At 40.7% G+C, this 21,795-nt stretch overlaps 2 protein-coding genes across 9 annotated transcripts in view; one reads left to right on the top strand and one right to left on the bottom strand.

Moving 5' to 3' along the window:
- ralgapa1 (Ral GTPase activating protein catalytic subunit alpha 1) overlaps positions 1–15,342 on the bottom strand; it is a 72,052-nt gene extending 56,710 nt beyond the window's left edge. For 2 of the 6 annotated variants that reach the window (XM_040042791.1, XM_040042793.1), the window contains exons 1-18: positions 14,965–15,342; positions 9,532–9,642; positions 9,406–9,455; positions 8,600–8,657; positions 8,374–8,417; positions 7,993–8,170; positions 7,736–7,851; positions 7,208–7,346; positions 6,368–6,576; positions 5,933–6,250; positions 5,668–5,847; positions 5,453–5,524; positions 5,196–5,344; positions 4,950–5,073; positions 4,670–4,816; positions 4,433–4,523; positions 3,993–4,157; positions 2,550–2,702 (exon numbers count right to left, since the gene is read on the bottom strand). In XM_040042791.1, the coding sequence (XP_039898725.1) occupies positions 2,550–2,702; positions 3,993–4,157; positions 4,433–4,523; positions 4,670–4,816; positions 4,950–5,073; positions 5,196–5,344; positions 5,453–5,524; positions 5,668–5,847; positions 5,933–6,250; positions 6,368–6,576; positions 7,208–7,346; positions 7,736–7,851; positions 7,993–8,170; positions 8,374–8,417; positions 8,600–8,657; positions 9,406–9,455; positions 9,532–9,642; positions 14,965–15,070 (2,410 nt within the window). In that variant the 5' untranslated portion in view covers positions 15,071–15,342. The remainder of the gene's footprint in view (positions 1–2,549; positions 2,703–3,992; positions 4,158–4,432; positions 4,524–4,669; positions 4,817–4,949; positions 5,074–5,195; positions 5,345–5,452; positions 5,525–5,667; positions 5,848–5,932; positions 6,251–6,367; positions 6,577–7,207; positions 7,347–7,735; positions 7,852–7,992; positions 8,171–8,373; positions 8,418–8,599; positions 8,658–9,405; positions 9,456–9,531; positions 9,643–14,964) is intronic. The other 4 variants (XM_040042792.1, XM_040042795.1, XM_040042794.1 and 1 more) reach the window with 4 other exon arrangements.
- A 290-nt stretch (positions 15,343–15,632) lies between these two features.
- brms1la (BRMS1 like transcriptional repressor a) lies at positions 15,633–21,378 on the top strand. Of its 3 annotated transcripts, none has more exons than XM_040042839.1 (9): positions 15,633–15,707; positions 16,753–16,914; positions 17,141–17,231; positions 17,325–17,452; positions 18,413–18,492; positions 18,708–18,804; positions 18,924–19,013; positions 19,150–19,214; positions 19,465–21,378. In XM_040042839.1, exons 2-9 carry the CDS (start codon positions 16,776–16,778, stop codon positions 19,561–19,563), a joined length of 789 nt encoding a protein of 262 aa, XP_039898773.1. In that variant the 5' UTR covers positions 15,633–15,707; positions 16,753–16,775; the 3' UTR covers positions 19,564–21,378. The 3 variants fall into 3 exon arrangements, with proteins under 3 accessions (XP_039898773.1, XP_039898772.1, XP_039898771.1); XM_040042838.1 differs by having other exon boundaries at positions 15,641–15,785; XM_040042837.1 differs by having other exon boundaries at positions 15,642–15,792.
- Positions 21,379–21,795: the final 417 nt, after the last annotated feature.

The raw sequence follows: 21,795 nt of genomic DNA, 5'->3' as shown, positions 1-21,795 counted from the left end.
CCACCACTGAAAGGTGACCTGGCCTGATGACCTCCGGTTTCTTTTATATCGCATAGATGGGTGCGCCTGTCTGTTGTTTACCTGGGGAACACCTACCGCCAGGATGCACTATGGGAAGACGGCAAGCCAGCAGTGGCAGTGTAATGTTTTGGGCGATTTTCTGCTGGGAAACTCTGGGGCCTGCCATCCATGTGGATTTTACTTGGATACATACCATCTACCTAAGCACTGTTGCAGACCATGCACTCTTTTGTGGAAACAGTACTCCCTGATGGCTGTGGTCTCTTTCACAAAGCAAAAATGGTTCAGGAATGGTTTGAGGAGCACAACAATACAGAGTGCGTGCCCCTGCAGGTAAGAGTTGACAGCAAAAGGTGAACCAACACAATATTAGGCAGGCAATCAATGTTACGCCTGATCTGTATATATTGAGGTGATTATTTAACACATCCTACTAATACAATCACAGTTGAGTGATTCCAACACACATACTTGATCATCTGGGTGACTGCCAGATGTACTAACACCTGCCAAAGCATATCAGCACTTCAGTGTTTTGTTTTTGAGTTTTTTTTTTCTATCTGAGAAACAAGGTTATGTATTGGTTGCTCTTACTTTAATGTTCAGTTTCTGCCCTACTCCCCTCAAGTCTTCTCTCAGTTGGCTCCCTGGATAGGTTACTGCTGTGGTACTCCTCAATATCAATCAGCTGCACTGGCTGTCCTTCTGCTGTCTGCTTTGTGAGCTGTCACTAACCTCTGTAACCACAAACTTCAGCAGGTGGACGAAGGATTCTCACCATCTGCAGAGCAGAACCAGAACTAGCACTACCACTGCCAAGTGCAGCCCAAGACATCAGAAAAGGAGAGTCACTAGTAGGGATGGGTACATAAACGGTAGTAACCAGACCGAAAAGCAGCGCACATTTCGGTGCTTTATTTCGGTGCTTTTTTTTCCTGAGCTGTGATACACTTCTAGCCAATCATTTTACGTTTCCGAGGATAGTAGGCGGGTCCAGGTACGTACGTTTTTTTTAGAGCAGAGCTACAGATTAAAATGCCCAAGGCAAAGCGGTCAAAAGTCTGGCTGTACTTCACAGCAAAATATGCAAACTCAGCAGCCTGCAACAAGTGCTTTAAGCTGATACTGTGATACTGTCAAAGGAGGTAACACCTCAAATCCGATGAAACACCTGGCGACGCATAGCGTTTTTTTAAAAAGCCGAGAAATGCGCCGTATTTGATAGCTTGCTGCGAGACCTCACACCGAGCACATCTACTGCGGGTGGGTTGCCTGTTATCGGACCCGGAGTTAGCAACATCCCCCAAAAACACGAAGAGGAGAGTCCTGGCTCCTAGCCCTGCCAGTGTAGTGATGTAGTGATGACGGATGATGACGGCAGCAGCAGCCGTTCTTCTCTGCGTGAGTAGCTTAATGTTGTTCGGGTGCAATTTACGTTGAGTAGGCTAACCACGTTATTACATTAATGCATGTAAGGTGAACTAGCAAACATCATCATAGCTACATGCAGCTGTCTTCTTGTTTGATGGCAGATACTCCCTTCACCCTGGCCAAAAAGGCTAAAATGACCAAAGAAAAAGAGGGAAACAGCTGAACATGAGAGGTTTTTGGACAAAGTTTGTGTTTTTTCCATTGTTTAAGCACTGCTTCCAGCCAAGAGTGATACCATATATGCCCCACAGCTGCAGAAAAGGCTAACATTGTTATCTTTTTACAAAAAACCAGCTGAACATGAGAGGTTTTTGGACCAATTTTGTGTTCTCCATTCTTTAAGCACCGGTTTGAGCACCGTTTAAGCACCGATTTGGCACCGGTATCGGATAAAACCTAAACGATACCCATCCCTAGTCACTAGAGAGGTAGCTCATGTTACGCCACCTATAATCTGTCAGCTGATTAGCTGAAAGACACAATCTGCTCCTTTTTTTTACTCTTTACAGAAAAAGAAAGTTCTTAATTTAACTTAACAATGTGATTCTTCCTTTAAAGATGTAAAGAAACCTCTGCATACCTCCTTGAAAACATTAAGTCTGATTAAAAAAAAAAAAAAAAAAAAAAAGACCTTTAAGCACCTCTGTTCTTCCAGTGGAAGATCTTGCATATAAATGTTTTGTATTATATGATTTGGGAATATCTTTCAGTTTTACAAAAATATGCTCCTTTTGCATCTTGCAAATAATCATTTTAGGCCATCTTTTGACATTTCACTGAACAAAGACCGTATTTGAGAAACAATTTGCTTGTTAAATGATGAAAAGAATTCAGAGATCTACACTTGCAACATGCAAATTTTGCGCACTGCTGATCAACAGCTTTTAAGATTAGCCAAGTTGCAGTTGAACTGGGAATGGGGTCAATGATTGCTGATGGAGCAGATGAAAACTGCTGCTCCAGTGATAACAAACAAACAAGAAAAGAGAAATATTCAGAGACAAGACAACAGGCAGAGTTTCAGTCTGTGTAGACGACTAATCCAGGCAGGCAGGCAGGCAGCAGGCAGGCAGACAGGTAGTGCAAAGAGTGTGTACCTGCCAGCTGGTCGGCAAGGGGGGGTAGTAAAGGGTGGTGGTGGTGGTGGTGGAGGAGGACAGGAAGAGGCGGAGCCAGAGCAGGAGCACTCTTAGCACTGCGGATAAAGGCTGAGGACAGCAGAGAATCCCCCGTAGAACAGCTACGCAGGGCTGAGGAAGTGGGAAGAAGAGAAACAGAAGAAAGGAAGAGTGTGGGACAGAAAAGGGAAAAATACAAAAAAGAGGAAAAAAAGTATAGATAAAGGTTAAGAGGTGAGTGAGGAAGGAGAAGTGGAAAAGAGTTCATAAAAAATGAAGATAATAGAAAGAGAGAGCAAGTGAATACGTTTAGTAAATAAGACAAAAGCATAGAAACACAGCTTGGAGGAAATTAGTGGAACAAGAGACAAGTGACAGGATGGTATTGAAAAGGTGGGTTCCATGATGGGCATGGAGGGACAGAGACGGGAAGGGAAGGTGAGGGAGGGGTGAGACAGGGTTAGGTTTGCAGGAAAGTTGGTGAGTGAGAGAGTGAGAGAGCTGGTGGGAGTTCTGCAGCTCAAGTCTCTTCATAAGCCCACGACAAACAGGAACGCTACATAAAATTAAATGAAAATGGGAATCATCATGTTGACATTCAAGAAAATATCCTAAACTAATCCGGTTGTAGAGACCCTTCTGGAACCAAACCTTCAATCCCTGCAGAGTGTGGAGGAACGTCCTTTGTTGTGGTTGGTTTCAATCTACTCTGGCATTCACAGTAATACAATTGTTTTCTGCAACAGGTCACCACAACTGGAGCAGAACCGTCTTTATCATAATGCATAACAGTGAGATTATGCAAACCGGCTGGCTGCATATATTCACGTTTGAAACATCTTTGGTAATATAGCTTAAAAAAGGAGGAAACAGTATTATATATGGATTTCAAGGTTAAAAAAAAATTCTCTACCAAAAGAGTCAAATATTTTATCAAATATTTAATAGTACTACTCAAATTTTTGGCATCACAGTTACAATTTTTAATTGGGGTATTTAGAGCTGTGAATGTATTTTTAAAGTCCCAACTTGATTTTCGGATTTGTTTTATTCATCATCTCAGCTGATACTAAACCTATTCAAGCATTGCTGTAACTACATCTTTCATACTAATGGCCACAGCTAAAGATTTTCCATAAACATGACTCCAGAGAGGAATGGTAGTGAGTATATGCCACAGCTTCCTGTCAGGCTGACAGATGGGCAGGAGGAGGGAAGCAGAGGAGAGACATTAAATCAAACAAAACTGACTTGAGAAGAGCGTGACGGTATCCAAAATCTACTGAGGAAAGACAGCATGCTAGTTTGGCTTTGTTGCACACCATTTATTTCTCCAAAGTATGCATAGACAAATTCTGGGAGTCAGTGCTATGAGCATTTACATTCAAAGGGAGCAGAGTTGTAGGAAGAGGGCATACTGACCTACAGTCTTCTGCCGGACAATACTGCGGGCTTTTTCGATGCCTGGTGACCCAGCGGTGGTGGCGCTTCGCTGTCTCATGGCGGCTGCCTGGCCTGGTTGGTCTCTGCTCCAGCCTTTAGAGAAGGAACGATCGACAACCTGCCGCTGGCTCTCCGGACCAATACCTGTTGTAAGAACAGAGGAATGACTTCTCGGTGAACTGAGCTGAAAACATGTGTGCTATTTACATCTAAAAATCTGCTAAATTTACAAATTACTAGTAGTTTTTCTGTGACCTCAGTTTTTTGCAGTCAAAAAAATAATACATGAACAGACCAATTTATATTCCAGAGCTGCATTTGGTTCCAGCAGTGCGATGTGACAATCAGCCGGCTGTGTTCCAGATATGCTCTTAGGAAGTCACAGGAATGTCTTTTGAAGGTCGGTAAAAGTGACTCACCTTTTCCTTTATGTTTCTTCTGTTTTTGTTCACTGAGCTTGTCGAGAGGCAGCTCATTCAGATCGACACTGTACAGGTTCCTAGCCAAAACCTAAGACACAAAGACATAACAAAGCTTTAACCTTTTACCACACTGTTTTAGGTGGTAACGGTTGGAGGACTTGGATAAGTGTTGAACTGAATTTATCTAGTTATATTAATAGCAGAGCGGAGGTATATGTGGTCCCTGTTCAGTACCTTTGTAAGTGTCTCCATGGTCAGTGACCATTCAGTGACCAGCTCCTCCCAGCAGGTTAGGGAGGAGAGGACAGAGAGCAGGTCATCCCACAGCTCTCTGCTTATGTAGACGTTTAAGTTGCCCTTAATCCAGGCTACTATCAGTGTCTGTACAGAAAGAGAGGGATGAAGTAAAATAAGTCATGCTGGCAACCCTAGAGTGTGGTAACATATTAAAACACATGATTATATAATATTGAAATATAGAAGTCTTTTAGATGATGATATTATTATAACGTACCTGAAAGATGGGTCCAGCTAATCTGCCCGACAATGTGTTGTTCTTCTTGCCCTGAGGCATGATGGATGGAGGCCTTTTCATTACTGACTCTGTCACCCTCAGCAAAACCAGCAAGATCTGCTCCCTACAAATTCAGGAACACTGGTTAAAGCTAAACGGTTCTTCTTCTTTAATCAGAAACAGCAGGTAGTTGAGAGGACACAAATGTATTTAGATGGCATTTTACGCTGCTGTTTGTGTTTTTACCATGTCTTCTGGTCCATGGTTTCATGCATGACAAGGCTGCGGTAGATGTTCAGGACTCGCTTGCACATATCGACATGCTCCTCCAAAAGGATCTTAATGTCGTTGGCTGGTTCCAGCAGGAAAACGTTAGAGGAGTGGGTGATAAACACCTGTAGAGGAGACAGAGACGGAAGAAAGGCAATCAAAACCACAAGAAATATTTAAGAAATAACACCAAGATTGTGGAAGTTTGGCAGTTTTTGTGTGTGAGAACATACCTGTAGTGTAGTTTGAACTCCAGCATGAACACTGTATTCCAACAATTCACTGTCAATCACTTTATTCATTCCCTTAAAAAAAGAAAGTACAAAAATAAACACTTATATTTACCTCAAGCTGGTCTTGAGAACTGAAACTTGTTGGCTGCTAATGTACAGAACCTTTACCTGAGTATTTCAGCTAATTACATGACTGATTTCACAAAATTTCTCACCTCATCATCTTTGTCTCCGAATTGCGAGCCTGTATCCATACTTGTGGCCGTGACTATAGGATAAGGGCCCTCCTCTGGCTCCTTCATGAAAACTGGTTTGTCTTCCATGGAGATCCACTCCTGGTAAACTCGGACCACCTTTCGCATTGCCGCTGCCTCGCACATGGGAAGAAGAAACGCCTGCAGCAACCGGGAATATGAACATGTCAAGAAAGATACAAGGAAACTGTTCTCACTTTATGATAAATAACCATTTTTCCTTAACCTGTCGAAAGATCTCTGTGATGAAATTGACGTTGGTTCTGGAGCTGGTCAGCACTCTTCTCACCACCTCCATGTCTGTCAGCTGCTCTTCATCCATGGAGCAGAGTGAGGAGGAGCTGGGCTCTCTCTCTGTCAGTGTAGATGTGTTCGAGTGGCTCTGTTCAGGTTCAGTCCCTGCACCTCCGGAGAGCCCCATGCTTCCTCCTCCTGGCCCACTTGAGCTTCCGCTTGCTTCAAGGTGGCTGTCAGATCGAATCCCTCCCCCACCGCTGTCCTCTGAGCTGCCTGTGGAGCGAGCTGCAAATCCAGCTGCTGCTCGCTGAAGGTAAGCAGAGACAGGGTCAGAGGTATTTTAAAATCTTTCGCATTTGCTTCTGCAAATTGAGCAGTTAAAACACAAGAACCAAGTGATGCATAATAATGTGCTCATACTTACCTGTATGTTCTTGGGGACATTCTCTCCCTCTGTTCCTGGGATGTGGGTATGTGTGTTGGGTCGTGGCTCGAGCCAGAAGGAAACCAGCCAGCGGATAAAGACAACTCGAGCCTGAAGGAAACTTTCCTTAGTGCAATACAGCGTTTCGCCGCTGTCCTGCTCTCTGCGCACAACACTGTAGTACGGCTTAGAACGCATAGGAGGCACATCTATGGATGACGGAGAGAGGAATATATATTTAAGGGGCACAGGATTAATTATGAGGTACAATCACCGAGTTTTGGGTCTGTTCTTGTTGTGCACAAAGTGAACACAACACGGTCATGTTGCATAGCTAATAAAAGCAGCACAGTGTGGAACAAACACCAGTCTTCTCAGAAAAGGACAGTGCTTACAACACAGCATCCTTCAAAGTCAGACTGTCAGAGCAGAGTTCTACTGTAACATCCAGTAATGTTTGTAAACTATTCAAATGGCGATGCGACGGCAGCTGGGTGCTCCACCATGATAATGAGCCAGGTCTCAGGGGCTCATGTTTCTCCTGTTCAGTTTTAGTAGGTAGAGCAGATCATTAATTAACTGGAGTCCATGCCGAATGTCCATTGGTGTAATGTGTGTGTGTGAATTGGTGAATGCAGCACTTTTAGTACCATAAAAGTGCTTTAAGTGTTTAGAAAGACCAAAACATGAGTTCATTTATCATTACTCCACTCCAGATTTGGCTCCCTCTTGCCTAAATTGAAGGGTCATTGTTTTCCCCAGTACACATAACAAATAAATAAATGTTTCTTTGGTTAAATAAGCTTATTTAGTAGATCTAAATGACTTAGTAGTACTAACCCAGCATGGGGCTGTAGAGGCTGGTTTCCATGGAGAAGTTGGGAAAGATGTGAGGAAGGTAGAACTTCCTGAAATGACCAAAGAGGAAACTGAAGCCACGTTCATGGTTCTCTTTACACCGCCACTCTAGAGACTTTGCCTGTTTGATAGAAACATAAACACACAGTTAGACAGACAGACAACCAAGCCTGTGTCGCACGGAGAGCAGAATAGGGTCAAGCAGAGAAGAGCACCATTGTTTTGGGGAAAAATGTTATCAGTGTGTGATGGCAGCAAGCAGAGGAAATACAAGCGCCAAGTTACTGTGTGGCAACAGGGGATGCAATTTGTATTTTAGGGGTTAATGATTCCAGTAAGGAATTAGATCAATACTTAATTCACTGTCAGATGTGGCCACAACCAAATCAGTGAGTGATGCACCCAAAACCCGGTTTCTCTCATGCTTTTAGCGTGAGTTGCATTAGTAAGGCACTGCAACGTGTGTAGTTATGCTGTGTTAACTGTGTTAGTAAAGAATCAAGATAATACCTGGTTTACCATGTATTTCAGTAGAGCTTCTAGGAAGTAGGCAGTGAGATCTTCCTGGTTCTTATCACCTGACTGGGGAGGAACAAGTGGAGTGATCTCTTCTGGAGTCACCTGAGCTGCAGAGAGGAAAAGAACAGAGTATGGTATGACATTAAAGGCTGCGAAGGCTTTAATATATTAGAGGTGCAAAAAAAAAGAAGTAATGTATCTATGAGTCTAATGTACTGTGTTTGAGAGTGTGTGTTGATAAAACTAACTCTCTGTCAAACTCAGTGGTGGGTTGATTAGAGTATCCAGGGTCCGTGGGGTCCCGTGGCAGAGCGGAGCCGGGAATCCAGGAATCAAACAGGCAAACATGCAGAGCTGCTCACGTTCTGCATTACTCTGTAAGGCCTGCATCCATAACAGGAACAAGCGCACACCTTCACGGCGGATCTACAATAACAAAAACAAACAAAAAAAAATGAGAGGACGGGGGGGATAAATGAATGCATAAATGAATGCCCAGCAAAACTCAATGAACTCAGGCAACGTTGCAAAAAAGATTCTAGGTCCATAGGACTATCCAGTCCTGTGGACTCTGGATCAAGAGCCATGACTGACAGGTAAAGGAGTTTCACTGAATCACTGAGCAGTACCTTCAGAGAGTTCCCAGTGTGCAGCAGCTTCTTCAGAATCAGCCCTGAAAGAGAAAGGCATGTCAGCTTCATCACCTGCAGTGCACAGCTACTCTTACCTCTCTTTGAACTCAAGAAGTTGCCAGAAGCACTAAGATGCTTTGAGAGGCTGTTTGAGATTCAACATTACATATGGAGTAACCGTGTGAGTGGCCACAGTGTAAAATACTGGTTAAAAGTGAGTTACCAATGCTGTGGAACTGCCATCGGCTCTGAATTCTCTCGGGTAGGAGCTGAAGTATTTTCTAAATAAATGAAAAAGAGATTCACGTTAAGAGTGAGTCTTGCTATATTATTGATATTGCCCATTCATTGATGAATTCACCGGTTGGCTGGTTGATTTCTCATTCATGCAATGCAATAATGGAAAAATTGTTGCTATGTTTTCATTACATAGTTGCACTCTTATGGTATTATTGAAAGTTAATATCACAATGTAACTAATCAATCAACTGTTTATTGTTTGGCCAAAGTTCTTCAAGAAAATCAGCATTAAGCATTTTCCTTTATCTTAATTCTCACTGGAAATGTGCTCTGCCCAGCCCTGCTCTGAATTGAAAATATGTTGAGGGGCAAACGGAGGTCAGTAACACACACACACACAGACACACACAGCTATCTTATCCTGGCTACGCTAAGCACCACCACATGCCAGTGTCTTTTATTCAGTGGAATGATAGCCAGTGTTATGACATCCATCGAGAACACCAACAGAGAGGCCGAGCGTTTGGAAGCACAAACACCTCTGTGGTTTAACAAAATGTCAGGGATCCACCGTGCAGCCACACTCTGTCCTGTTATTTATTTCTACCAACAAACCCCGACATTTTGAGGTCAGCTTCGTAGGACTGAATGTTGTAGAAAAAAATATCCCAGATATAACAGTTAGCTTTAAGATTCTGGCAACGACGTGCAAGTGCAAATGTGACATATCTTCAATGGAATCAAACTGTACAATACTTATAATCTAAAGATCTGTAAGGTTTCAAATACCTCAAAGATGAAGAGGATCGAGTCCAGCTCTTCCCTCTGAGATTTATGACCTGAAAAACAAAGAATCATTTATTTATGCCTACAATACCTGTTAAACCACCATTTTATACCACCTGTAATACTTACCTTTTTGCTTGAGGCTGACCTCAATGGTGACAAAATTCTCAAAGAAAACATAGTAGATATGAGAATAGTTCAGGTCGAAGAATTGCTTCAGCTCGGCCGGCTCCGCATTTTCTAAAAAAATAAACGGTACAAAGGATCAGAGGGTCAACGAACATACACATTCAGGAGAATAGGAAAAAAATTAAAACGCAATAAATTCCCCTACATCTGCTTCAGCGTTTACACCCATTAACATTTATGTAACTTTACATTTTCTTAAACACATTTAATCTCTCATCCAAGAGGCTTCTTCATTCTTCTTTTTTGTAGAACTGAAGAAGCCTGAAACATCTTCAACAAATTTTTAAATCTTATTTTAAAATCCAGTCGCGTTCTTTCCAAGCTCCTTAGACTAACATGACTTGGATGACAGAGAACCTACACAGACATTAACCAAACATCACACACGCACAAGACCTGGATATTCCTCTTAACAATCCCACCTCTGTACAAACAAAACATCACATGTGCATCTTCAACTCGACCCCTCTAGTTTAAGAAATCAGAGATTTTCTTTTTACTTTGACTCTGTGAATAACCAATAACTGGGGAATAACAAGTCTTATAGGACACTGGCTTCAAGTATCTGATTTTAAAACAGATATTAAATAGTATTAAATAGTGAGAAATATAAAATGCTTCACAACTATCTTTTTGTCACAACTCACACTCATACATGCGTGTCAAACTAAGACATCCTGTATTCCTCAGAGACAAACTGGGGTTGGAGCTTTTCTTGTTTATTTCCCAAATCTCTGGAATAGTTGACCTAAAATGTCACGAAAGGAAACTCTACTGATTACCAGAAACCCATAAAGAGACACTTTTTAAAAAAAAATTGTCCGTTTAACTTGTGTTGTTGGTTTATGATGGTAACAGGAAATGGTGCTTTTTATAGTACCGCTGCAGAGGGGTACTAACCAGCAGGTTCAGCCACATTAGTGATCGAACACACTACAGATACAGAGAACATTTGTGTTATCAATATCAGCCTGTATGTGCACTGTATCACTTCTGTGTGATTTTGTTCTAAATTAGCTTTCCTATGTAGACCCCTGTAAAGCCTCTTAAACCTTTACACATGAAATACAAACACAAATCGACTCAACTACAAGTCAAAATTCATGCTTAAATGGAGAAAACACAGTGGTGAGAGGACAATTCTCACTCTTCTTCACAGGAAGCATATTTAAATAAAATAACCCTACCACCATATATGGGCGCTCTAAATATACCCGTGTTATGTAAAGAAGCTGTAAAAACAACACGCAGCTCAGTTTGTCATGCAAACAGTCTCTTTTCAAGAATAAGGAAGTTTACTTGATGCGTTTTGCACCTCACCATTAATGGCAGCAGTTGAAAGAGACACACACACAAACACGCTGGTTTAAACACACTCATATTGAAACACAACCACCACTGTGGCTGAAGGTCATGCACAAACACGAATCTGGTCCCCATAGCCTAAAAAGCAAAACCGAAACACACCACAAGTTTTAAAAAGGCTGTGGTGTGATTCTGAATCTCTTAGCAAATGATGCAGAGTCTTTTCTGCTATTTCATCTGATTCAAACAGCAGGGATATATTTTCACTATGGATGACACACGATAAAACTTCGACCCTCTGTGCCCCATAATTTAACACCAGATGACCCACTGAGGATCCTGCAAAGAAGTGACCTTCTCAGAAGTTGTTCATTAAGCTCAATAACATAGTTGTAAGACGCACAGCATCATTATGGTGAATTCACGTATTCTTGAAACAGACAACATGTTCATAAATAATATTTTTTCTTAATTCAGTGGTGCAGGTCTACAGTGCAATACTGTTAAAGCTCGAGTTCGCTAAACAAGCAAAAACAGAACTGAAAAAATGACTTGCGTTAACTCATAACAGGCCTTCATTTGTTAGTGGACAGAACAGAAGTTTAAGCATTTTGCTGATATTTTTGGCTGTTTTACAAACAAAAATGAATTTTATGCTTGAGTAAAACAGTTTTAAATCAGTCCTTGTGATTTTGCTTCAGTGGAAGGCCAACACCTTTTTGGTTGTCCCAGAAATTTCCATATACAGGACAAACCCACTTTTGGCTGCTTCCTTATTCAAAGCGGTCGCCACAGTGGGTGGGGCGGCTTGTTTGATTTGGCAGATTTTTACCCCTGACACCCTTCCTGATGAAACTCCAAAGGAATTAGTGTCTCCAAAATCTGTATCTGGAAAGACAAACCCTTATATTCATGAATGTAACGACATATTTGTACAATATTCTCTTTAATCATTTATGCAGGCATGTATGGCTCTAGGAATTGTTTTTTTAATTAAGAATTTTCCTTGCAATGTATGGCAATTAAATGGCATATTAAAACAAATAAACAAAATCAGCTATTTCCTTAAAAACATTTGTATAGCAAAAATGCTTCTGTTAAGTAACGCCATACAGACTCATTACCTTAAGTAAAAGGTAAATAACATTAACTGTGATTTTCATTTAGTGTTTCCAAAGCCTGCTTACAGATTCTTACTACAGACTGTAAAGTGGCTGCACTAGTTGAGGACATCAGTTAATGTGTGATGGAGCACAAATGCAGTACAGCTTCAAGTTAATATTTTTCCCTGTCTGTCTAAACTTTAATTCTCCTCGCTGCTTGTTAAGTTATCGTTCATGCATTACTCCTAGTTGGATAGTCAACGGATTGTTTGAATGTTTGCAGAATCTTAATGAGCTTGAAAGTCAACATTGGCACGACCACCTTTATTCTTAAACACAGTCTGAACGCTCTGAGGCAGCTTTCTTGTAACTTCTTTAAGTAGCCTTTAGGAATAGTTCTGCAGACTTCTTGACAGACATTCAAAGCTCTTCTTCGGATGTTGGCTACTTTTAGATGATCCCACAGTGGTTCAATAATGTTGAGGTCCAGGCTTTTGGGAGGCCAATCCATGACTGATAATGTTTATTTGTGTGTTTTTCTATCCAGATATGATTTCCTGCTGTTGCCAATCCAATGGTGGATCTGATGGCACCTTTCTGTGTTTATTATTTATCAACATGACACAGCCTCCATCGTGTTTTCCAGATGGCTACAGAAGCTGATTGTTGTACATCTTTCCTGACCTCCTGCATACTTAATGACAATGACTTGAAGCAAAAATAAAAAAAACTTTGGATTCATCTCACCACCAGACCTGTTGCAGCTGATTTTCAGTTGGCTTCTTAACACCCACCCTTCCACTGAGCTGACTTCTAATCAGGCTTTTGGACACAGCAGATGAACTGATCCAAACACCTATTACAAGTCTGTAAAATTGTGTTATCTTTGGCATTTTTATAACTTCGACTTGAGAAATGTGAAGAAATGATGTGTTTTTGTTACAGATACAATTTAAAATTGGTTCTTTGCTAATTTTTCTGTTTTGTGTAGACACAAAGTTCATCCCTTGAGTTAAGTACCCTTTGTAATGCTTGAAGGTTTGCAGGTCAGTTTTAAGTGACATTAACCATAATATGAAAATGACCAGGAACAAAGACTGGACTGAAAATGGGTGAAAAAGCAGCCAATTTTAAAGAAACAAAAGAAAACAAAACAAAAAAACAACAACTTTGAAAGACCTTTAGAAAGCCTACAAAACTTTACCTCAGGACCAAATTTAGAAAAAAAAAATACAAAAAAGCAAAATATAAAGAAAGGGGCAGTGGCTCGGGATGTTTGCACAGTACGCTGCAAGTTAAATCTGATTTTGTCCATTTAACTACATTTTGTGAAAAATCAAACTTTCAACATCATCTGGACATCCTTTTTGGACTTTTAAACAGAGAAAAGTTTTTATCGATTTGAATAAAATGAAACAAACAAAACTTTCTTCATCAAGACACGAGTAAAAAATAACAAATACATTAAAAAAAAAAAAAATCACTCATGACTCACTCTGAGGACTTAACTGGAATAATCTGAACACTGTTTCTTGCCTTGTATGAGAAAGTCTGACTGGACCACTACTGAACTCACAGTAAAAATCTGTTCATCTGTAGTTAAGTTATTAGAATAGTAGAACAACTGGTTTTAACTGAGGAGTTTATCACCAGGTTTCTTTTTTAAATAAAGCTCGTTTATGTAAAGGGAGGGGGGGGTCTGGAATGAAGAAAGCCAAAAGGGATTTGGGAACAGTTGCTTATTAACCTGATTGCATAGCAGTGCAACAGCTCCTTTTACTCATTATGCCATAATAGGTGTGACCAGTTTTGAAAACCTAAAAATTGCTCAAGAGTCTTTGTGCTCCTGTCTGCTTCCCACAACGGCTGGAACAACAACAACAACATGAACAAATACTTAACTGCTGCAGTTAACAATTCTTCAGTGTTGTGCAAATGAAAACCACTTTCTTCATTTCATATGGCAACTTGACTGCAAAACATGTCTTTAGCCATTATTCAGTCATCTGCTTCCTTTCAGACCATTTCACTTCAAGTGTGTTTGTGTCTCAGCCTCTTATCATGGTCCTGTGTTCCCAATAGAGAACAGGGAGGGGGCACACCCCTTTCCTTTTTCTGTCTTGCACACACATACACAAACACAGACACCAGTAACTTTTACAATAGAAACAGGAAGCCGAGCTACTGTACTGGACACAGAGAGGAAATAGTAGAGGCTATTTCCCTCTCTGGTCGGTGTGGGAGTAAGCGTGTCAGTGAAAGACACTCATCCATCACTTTAATACCCTGCTATCTTCCTTTATTCTCCCTGAATGTGGTTTGGTGTTGCAACACATCTTAACACATGTTAAGAAAACATTCAGCATTTCTCACACATCAGGCCTTTTCCCAAAACTCACACAGACACGCCCCTGCAGCAACCAGAGAAGCCTGGCAAACGGCCTGAAGCATCACTGAGGTTGTTTAGATGTTCAACGCGCATCACACCTGATTTTATTTTATCCAAACACCCCATGCCAAACTCCATTCATAAATCTGACGATGCAATGGTATTGCTAAACAATCAATATAAATAACAGCCTTAAAGCTTCCCCTTTAACTCGACAGCAGAAGCAGCCAGGCTCCTTTAAAATTCACTTCGTATATTGAGAGTTACATATCCATCATTCTGACGGTAAAAGGGGGAGAAACTATGACTTCAGAGATAAACAATTCAGAAAAAATAATATAACCTTACAAAATGTTTGATGAAAGACAACGGACATGATGCCGAATTAATGAGACAATTTCAAAATATTCTTCTGTGTTCTGGTTTGTGAAAAGAAATCCGGCGTGTCTCTCTACAATCGAGTCAACTTTGAACTTGGAGATTTTTTGACTTGAGTTTGGTGTGGCATGCACCAAGGCAGTAAACTGAAATCTAGAAGCTAAGCTGTTCGCCCTTTAATAATGCTTTCCAACTCACCTATGACTATTCTGAGATGCTTGAGCCTCGTCAGCACGTCCTTCTTTGGGTCCAGCACTTTCTGTGTGGATTTTTTAACGTCCCCATGAGGTTTTTTGGAAAACATTCCTGAGGCAGGAGACGCAAGAATGCGATGGTAGACAGCAAGGAGGAGCTAGCCTGTGTAGCCAGCTAATCTTCAAACTATAACGAAAAGCGTGTCTCCCGGAGCATTAGCAGCCCTCCGCAACAGCATGGAGTATTTCTACGGGTAAAAAATTATCAGAGAAACTCATTCTCTTTAAACTAAGACAAATATGTACAGCGTAGCGGGGCAACGCATCCATCCATTGCACCTCCCTTCTCCACAACAGTCACTAGCTGCTTAGTTAGAAAACATCATGGCGGAGGAGGGGAGGAGGGAAAACAAAATAATAGATAGCAGATAAATTCAACGCAAAAATGCCACAGTAATAAGCAAAATTTCTATCCCCTTTGTCATAAATATCACACAGATCTTACATACTTTGGACATACGTGGGTTTTAATCTTTTAATGTTTTAAATGTGCAGGATTCTGTTCGAACTCTCCGCCTCAAGCTAGAGCGGTGAAATATGGGTAATGTAGTTTAAGCTTCCACAGTGGTCCTCTATTCATTCGACTATTCTAGATAAAGAAAACTACAATTCCCAAAACAAATAAAGGCGTCCTGCGGAGATTTGTTTTTAGCTTAGCTGGAGCACACGAGTGTAACCGTAACTGAGGTATAACGATAAGTTTTTACTTTTTTTCTCTCCGAAAACATTTTTCCCCAACACATCCTGCAAAGTACCACCTATCTTGTAAGATGTGAGTCAGTTAAAGCTTGCTTGTTTGTATATATTTGTAATTAAGCCGTGATAGTTTTTCTTGCTACTTAACTATATTCTCTTGCTAACGAAATGCTAATACTGCTGTCGTGTATTGTTTGTTTTGAATAATTTAGTAATTTCAAAGCTAAGCTAGGGAGCGCTTAGCGAATAAACTAGCATAAGCAATAAAATCATGTGTACGATTATTGTATATAATATTCAAACAACTTGAGGATACTTTTCAAGTTCCACCATTAAAAACAGTTAACTGAAGAAAAATGTGTGTGAGAAGTCGTTCACTACGGACAGTATAAACGAATATCCCACATTATTAGCTTCTTTAGTTAAGCTGAATATTACACAGGTAAATGTGAGTAAAAAAATATCACCTGGTTGATCAACGATCGCTGGATATATGAAGGACGTAATCAAACTAAAAACCCAGAAATAATTCTAAGTTAAGAAGTTATATAATTTTATCAACAGGAAAAAACAGAGTTGATGTTCTTTAGCAATACATTTGTTAGTGATATTTAATTAATTCAGGATGAGCGCATCAATCAGAGCAGCAACTGAACTATTAACGTTTTAATCAACCTAGTAGTTGTGGCATGCTGATTTGTAATTTCCCTTAGTGTTTTAAATAATCTAGAGAAAACATATGGTAGGATATGAAGAAAGGAACTGTGGTACTGCATGAGGAAGTCAGAGGTGGCAGAGAAGTGTGTGATCATGGTGAAGGAGGTGTAACAGTGAAACAGCAAGGAGGAGAGGTAGGGAGGGGACATGAGTTTAAATACCGGGGTCAACCATCCAGAGCAATGAACAGTGTACAAAAGAGGTGAAGAAGAGAGTGACTACCATCAGTAAAATATAGGAGTTCTGCTGCCTAACAAATAATTGAATATTGTATGTGCAACTGGCAAAACAACCTGGCTATGTTTCTGTCCCACACCAGTAACCTGACGCAGAGTTGCCGCCATGCCATTGCACCGTGACCGGGAGAAAAAGGAGAGTACAGCTGAGGAGATGGAGGCGGAGGAACATGAGCAGGAGGCATCAAGCTCAGAGGAAGAGGACTCTGACACTTCCTCTGTCTCTGAGGATGGAGACAGCTCAGGTGAGAAACACTGGCCACAGGACATGAGCAGAACATTCCTGTACAGCTGTCATTAAAAATGAATACTTGAGTGAATCAATCAGATTTTACAAAGTTGACAAAGCTTCAACTGAATATTATTATATTCCTACTCAGCAGAGTTTGCTTACATAGCCACCGAGTTGCTCCCTTCTTCCATCAAAGACTAGTTTCATACCAAAGGTGTGTTTGTTTTATGCTGTTCTAGAAATGGATGAGGAGGACTGTGAGCGGAGAAGGATGGAGTGTCTGGATGAAATGTGCAACTTGGAGAAGCAATTCACTGATCTCAAAGACCAGTAAGACTGACTCTTTGCTTCAAATGGGAGTTGTTTTAGGAAAGTCATATAACAGTGAGTTGCATCCATATTTACTCCTGCATCTGTGTACAGGTTGTATCGTGAGCGTCTCAGTCAGGTTAACAGCAAGCTGGCAGAGGTGGAGGCTGGCCGGGCGGCAGAATATCTGGAGCCTCTGGCAGTACTGCTGGAGAACATGCAGGTCCGCACCAAGGTGGCAGGTAACTTAAACGCATAGACACCTTCACATCACACTCGCATTCGTTGTTTATGTAGCCAGCTGTGCAATGCCTTCTGGTAGAGTTGCAGTTTGTGCAGCAGGGTGTTGAGTTGCCTGCTTTGCATTTGCAGAAAGTTGACATGTAACCTAGTAACATGAATTAAAAGTGAAATGTTTGCAGAAAAACATTTTGTGTGCCTTTTTTTTTTTTTTTTTTAATTACAGAAAAAGTGTGTAAGCCAACGTGTTGTTTTCAATTTAAAATCCAGGAGTAAACAGTATTTATTTAATCAAACATGGTCAGTGACTGTATGGCTGTAGGTGGCTGTAGGAGGCTGTAGGAAACACTGTCTAAAGTACACATAGGCAAAATACATCTAGCGGATAATGCAAGTCCATCTTGTAACAAATTAGTAACAAGCAGCATTCTACTAAGGAAGACTGCTGTTGGTGTGTTTAATCAATAACCTGTGCATTGGTGCATATCAGACTGCTGGCAAGAAGTAGCCTAATTTACATATACATAGCATCCATTCGGAATTTTCTTTTATATCAACTATTAACTATGTAAAGATTTATATTAGCCAGTTTTTGCATGCTAAGTCACAGTATGGAAATGTGGAGCAATCCTGATGTGCAAAATCCCCACTGTGAGAAACCACACGATGTGGTTTCTCCACATCGTGTGAATTTGAATTTTGCTGTTTGCATCTGGCCTCAGCACTGAAGTGGTGTTTTAGGACCTCTTAAACAGACTCTTGGGAAAAAGCGCTGGCCCAGGTTTAGTTAGATAGCACAGAGATTGTGTCATTACTCGGAACGTGCAAAAACAAGTTTTTTTTTGTTGTTTTTTTTGACACGCCCTTTCAAATAAAGGTGGTATTAGTAATAGCACAAGTTCTTTGACACACTGATCTCTTTATTCATTTGGATATTGTGTGTCTCGCTCTGTCTTTGGCAGGTATCTACAGAGAGTTGTGTTTGGAGTCTGTGAAGAACAAGTACGACTGTGAGATCCAGGCAGCATGTCAACACTGGGAGGTTGGACACACAGTTTAATATTCCAAACTATTTTTTATTTATTCAGATATGTGGTAATGCAATTGTTTTCTCTGTATTATTATATGGTCTTTATATTATAAAGGGCTTTGAGGTGATTACTGCTGTGATTTGGCGCTTTATAAATAAAACTGAATTGAGCCAGTCTGTGTGTATGATTATGTGTTTTGTGTGTTATTTTGACTCTGTGTGTGCAGAGTGAGAAGCTGCTGCTGTTTGATACAGTGCAGAATGAGCTGGAGGAGAAAATCCGAAGACTAGAGGAGGACAGGCACAGCATTGATATTACATCAGGTAACACAGTCATTCACGTTTTTTGATTACGTTTGTACCCTCCCACCATATACGGGAAGTCACATTACAATGAATGCAAAGACAAAACATTTGAGTTTTTGTTTTTATTTTTCTATCAGAGCTGTGGAACGATGAGCTGTCAGGAAGGAAGAAGAGGCGAGATGCTTTAAGTCCAGATAAGAAGAGGAGACGCCCATCGGTGGTGTCTGATATCCTTCTAATGTCTTTACTCTTGCTCATAATGATTCTACTCCTAAATAACTTAACTACTTGTGCTGTAGCCATGTGTCTGATTACATTTCATCCCTGCTCTAGCAGTCAGTCACTGTCCTTAACTCTGCTTACGTCCATATATTGTCTACATGCTACCAGATCTGGACATCCTAGAGGACTGGACCGCGATCAGGAAGGTATGTGTTAATGGGCAGGACTAGCTTGAGAAATTGAAGCAACAACTGTCCACAAAGTACGTCCCTCTCCTCCAGAAGCATTTTAGGAATTAAGACATCTAATATGTACTGAGATTGATTTCCAAGTCATAGGCAGAAGGATGAGGAGGCACAAAATTCAGAAATGCGAAAATCCTCTTATCTTTGTCTCTTTGTGGCGGTTTATTGTGTGTTTAGGCAACATTTAACAATCATGTGTGTGTTCACCCAGGCCGTGGCTACGCTCGGGCCTCACAGAGGGAGATCTGACTCTGAGAGCTCTGCGTTCCCATTCAGACCTGACAGAAGCAGGCCCATTCTAAACTGCTGAGACACCCACACAAACAGCCGCATAGGAAAAAACACCTCAAGGACCTCCAACACGGAAACCTCTACATGACACATGGTGGCATTCAGGTCTGCAGTCATAAAAATGCACACAACAGGACATTTCTCAGTCTTCACAGAATCCTCTGCACTTCTCAGCTGACAGTGATTCCACCTGTCTGTGAGATGATTGGTCAAGCTGCCTCTCCTGCCAACCATCATGACTTTAATAGATAAACAGGAACGGAAGCATTATTGATCACCGCTCGTATGTTTGGGTATTGCTGCTTTATTTCACACTCAGGCTCTGTAGACGGTTTCAGCCGACACAGGTTTTTGTAGTTTGTTAAGAAAACCACAACAATTAAAACAAACATCTCATGTTAAATGTTATGAAAACGGCTCAGCGCGTAAAAGCCATTGATGCTACAGCTTAAGCATCACTGAACCTGTTCCTTCAAAATGCTTTTCAGTCAGTGTTTAGATTTTGAATACATCCATTCACTTCGGATGCACAGATGGCCTTCATTAAAAATTTAAACGCTTCTCAAAGGTCGTATTCGGTGAGGTTGGTGTCCTCGCTCCACATTGTGGTTGCCTTGAGTGAGTTAATTGGTGAGCTTATGCTGGTAAAATGGGCGGGAGTATGAAAATGAGTCATTTGTTTAAGCAAACATTTCAGCCGAGCATCAAATTCACATTAAGTCTGACTTTTTACAGCTTGCAAACTCTGTGTCGATTATTGGTTGGTAAAGAAATCAGTTGTTCTGTGCTCAACAAGGTCGAGGACTTGGTTTGACTTCACAGATTCACCATGTGTTTTGCTGTAGGTTTTCAAATTTCAGGCTTCCAGTGACTAAGTGGGGGGAGAATACAAGTTCATCAATGATGCCATAAAATATATGGGTTTTTTGTTTGTTTGTCTGTTTTTTTTGGCCTTTAATACAGTTTACTTTGTTTTGAAGACCATCCATGAGATATTTTACAAAACCAGTAAAAGGGGTTATTTGGAAAAGAGTAATGCACAGAATTCCTGTCAGTGAGCTGACTTACAAAGACTTTTTGTCATTAGTGTAAGAGTAAAAACAGGCATTTTTCTTTTCAATCTGCCTTGTTCATACAGTACAGTGTTTATGGACAGTCAAGGCACATTCCTCTGGCTTGTAGTGATGGAATGCTAAAACAGCAGTCTCTGTAAGGTGCTGAAAGAATTATCCACCAATACCAGATCTTACTTTGAAGGAAGTGAGTCAGATCTGTGCTGAGGCTGACCAGAAAGTTTCATTAAATTCTGTTTGGTTATTTTATCATATTCCAGTGGATATAAAGAACAGAAGGTGGACTATTTTAAGTGAGGGCTAAATGTAATGTATAAACAGCACATGAAAAGTTAAAGTGCTAATGTTGTCATTCTGCAGGTGTTGCATCCTCTTCTCTCACATCTACCTCTGTTCTCTCTCTCATGCTCTTCAAAGTACAGTTCACATTTTTCCTCATGAACGTGTAAATGCTGGCATCTTTATGAACACCGTTAGGTAACTTAGTGGTTGGCATGGTTGTTCAGATTTGTTGGCATTGTTTCGTTGTTATAAAGCCTGCAGAAATGTTAATTGTACGTGGGGGGATTAAACCACCAAAATCCTTTAATCAGTCATCTCACGGTTGATGATGAAACAAAACTGCCATTTGATAGCATCGTTTTTTATGTTTAGGTTCTGGGGATGTAATATTCAAAAGTTTGGACAATATGTTTTCACTTGTCCTTTTCTTGTTTATCATGTTGATGATTTTACAATTAAAAGTTGTTTTATAAACGTGTCCTTTAGGCGTCTTTGTGAAAGCGCTGTCGGCAGAGCTACTTCCTCTCGATTTCAGCCTTGCATCTTTGCAACTGATTGCTTCATTAATACCAATGAAATATTTAGCAACTTTCTGCAGCGGAGCTCACAGAGTGCTTCCACATCTTTAAAAGGAAGCAGCAATGGATGCAGGAACTAAATGGGGAAAAACCTGTCGAGCTCTCAAAGTATACATTGTGTACTCTTAATAAAATAATAGAGCAGATGTATTTCCTCTTTCAGAAGAACGTGCAGTATTCTCCTACATTACCTAATGATTACAACAGGTTAGAGTTGTTGTAACGGAACAACTCTACTGTTTTTAAGTTGTGGCAGGCAGGCCCTGCAATTTTTTTTTTTTTTTTTCATGTCTCAAATCTACTTGATGTAACTGACTG

Source organism: Simochromis diagramma, unplaced genomic scaffold, assembly GCF_900408965.1.
Source record: "Simochromis diagramma unplaced genomic scaffold, fSimDia1.1 OVJJ01000304.1, whole genome shotgun sequence".
Lineage (NCBI taxonomy): Eukaryota > Metazoa > Chordata > Actinopteri > Cichliformes > Cichlidae > Simochromis > Simochromis diagramma.
The sequence above is the reverse complement of the archived record's forward strand: the minus strand, read 5'-3'. Positions and strand labels throughout refer to the sequence as shown.

What these genes read in the sequence shown, in the direction of transcription:
- brms1la (XM_040042839.1), top strand. Translation starts at nt 16,776, where the DNA reads ATGCCATTGCACCGTGACCGGGAGAAAAAGGAGAGTACAGCTGAGGAG. An exon ending in GGTCCGCACCAAGGTGGCAG is followed by an intron (nt 17,453 to 18,412) that starts GTAACTTAAACG and finishes TGTCTTTGGCAG; the next exon opens with GTATCTACAGAGAGTTGTGT. An exon ending in CAGCATGTCAACACTGGGAG is followed by an intron (nt 18,493 to 18,707) that starts GTTGGACACACA and finishes CTGTGTGTGCAG; the next exon opens with AGTGAGAAGCTGCTGCTGTT.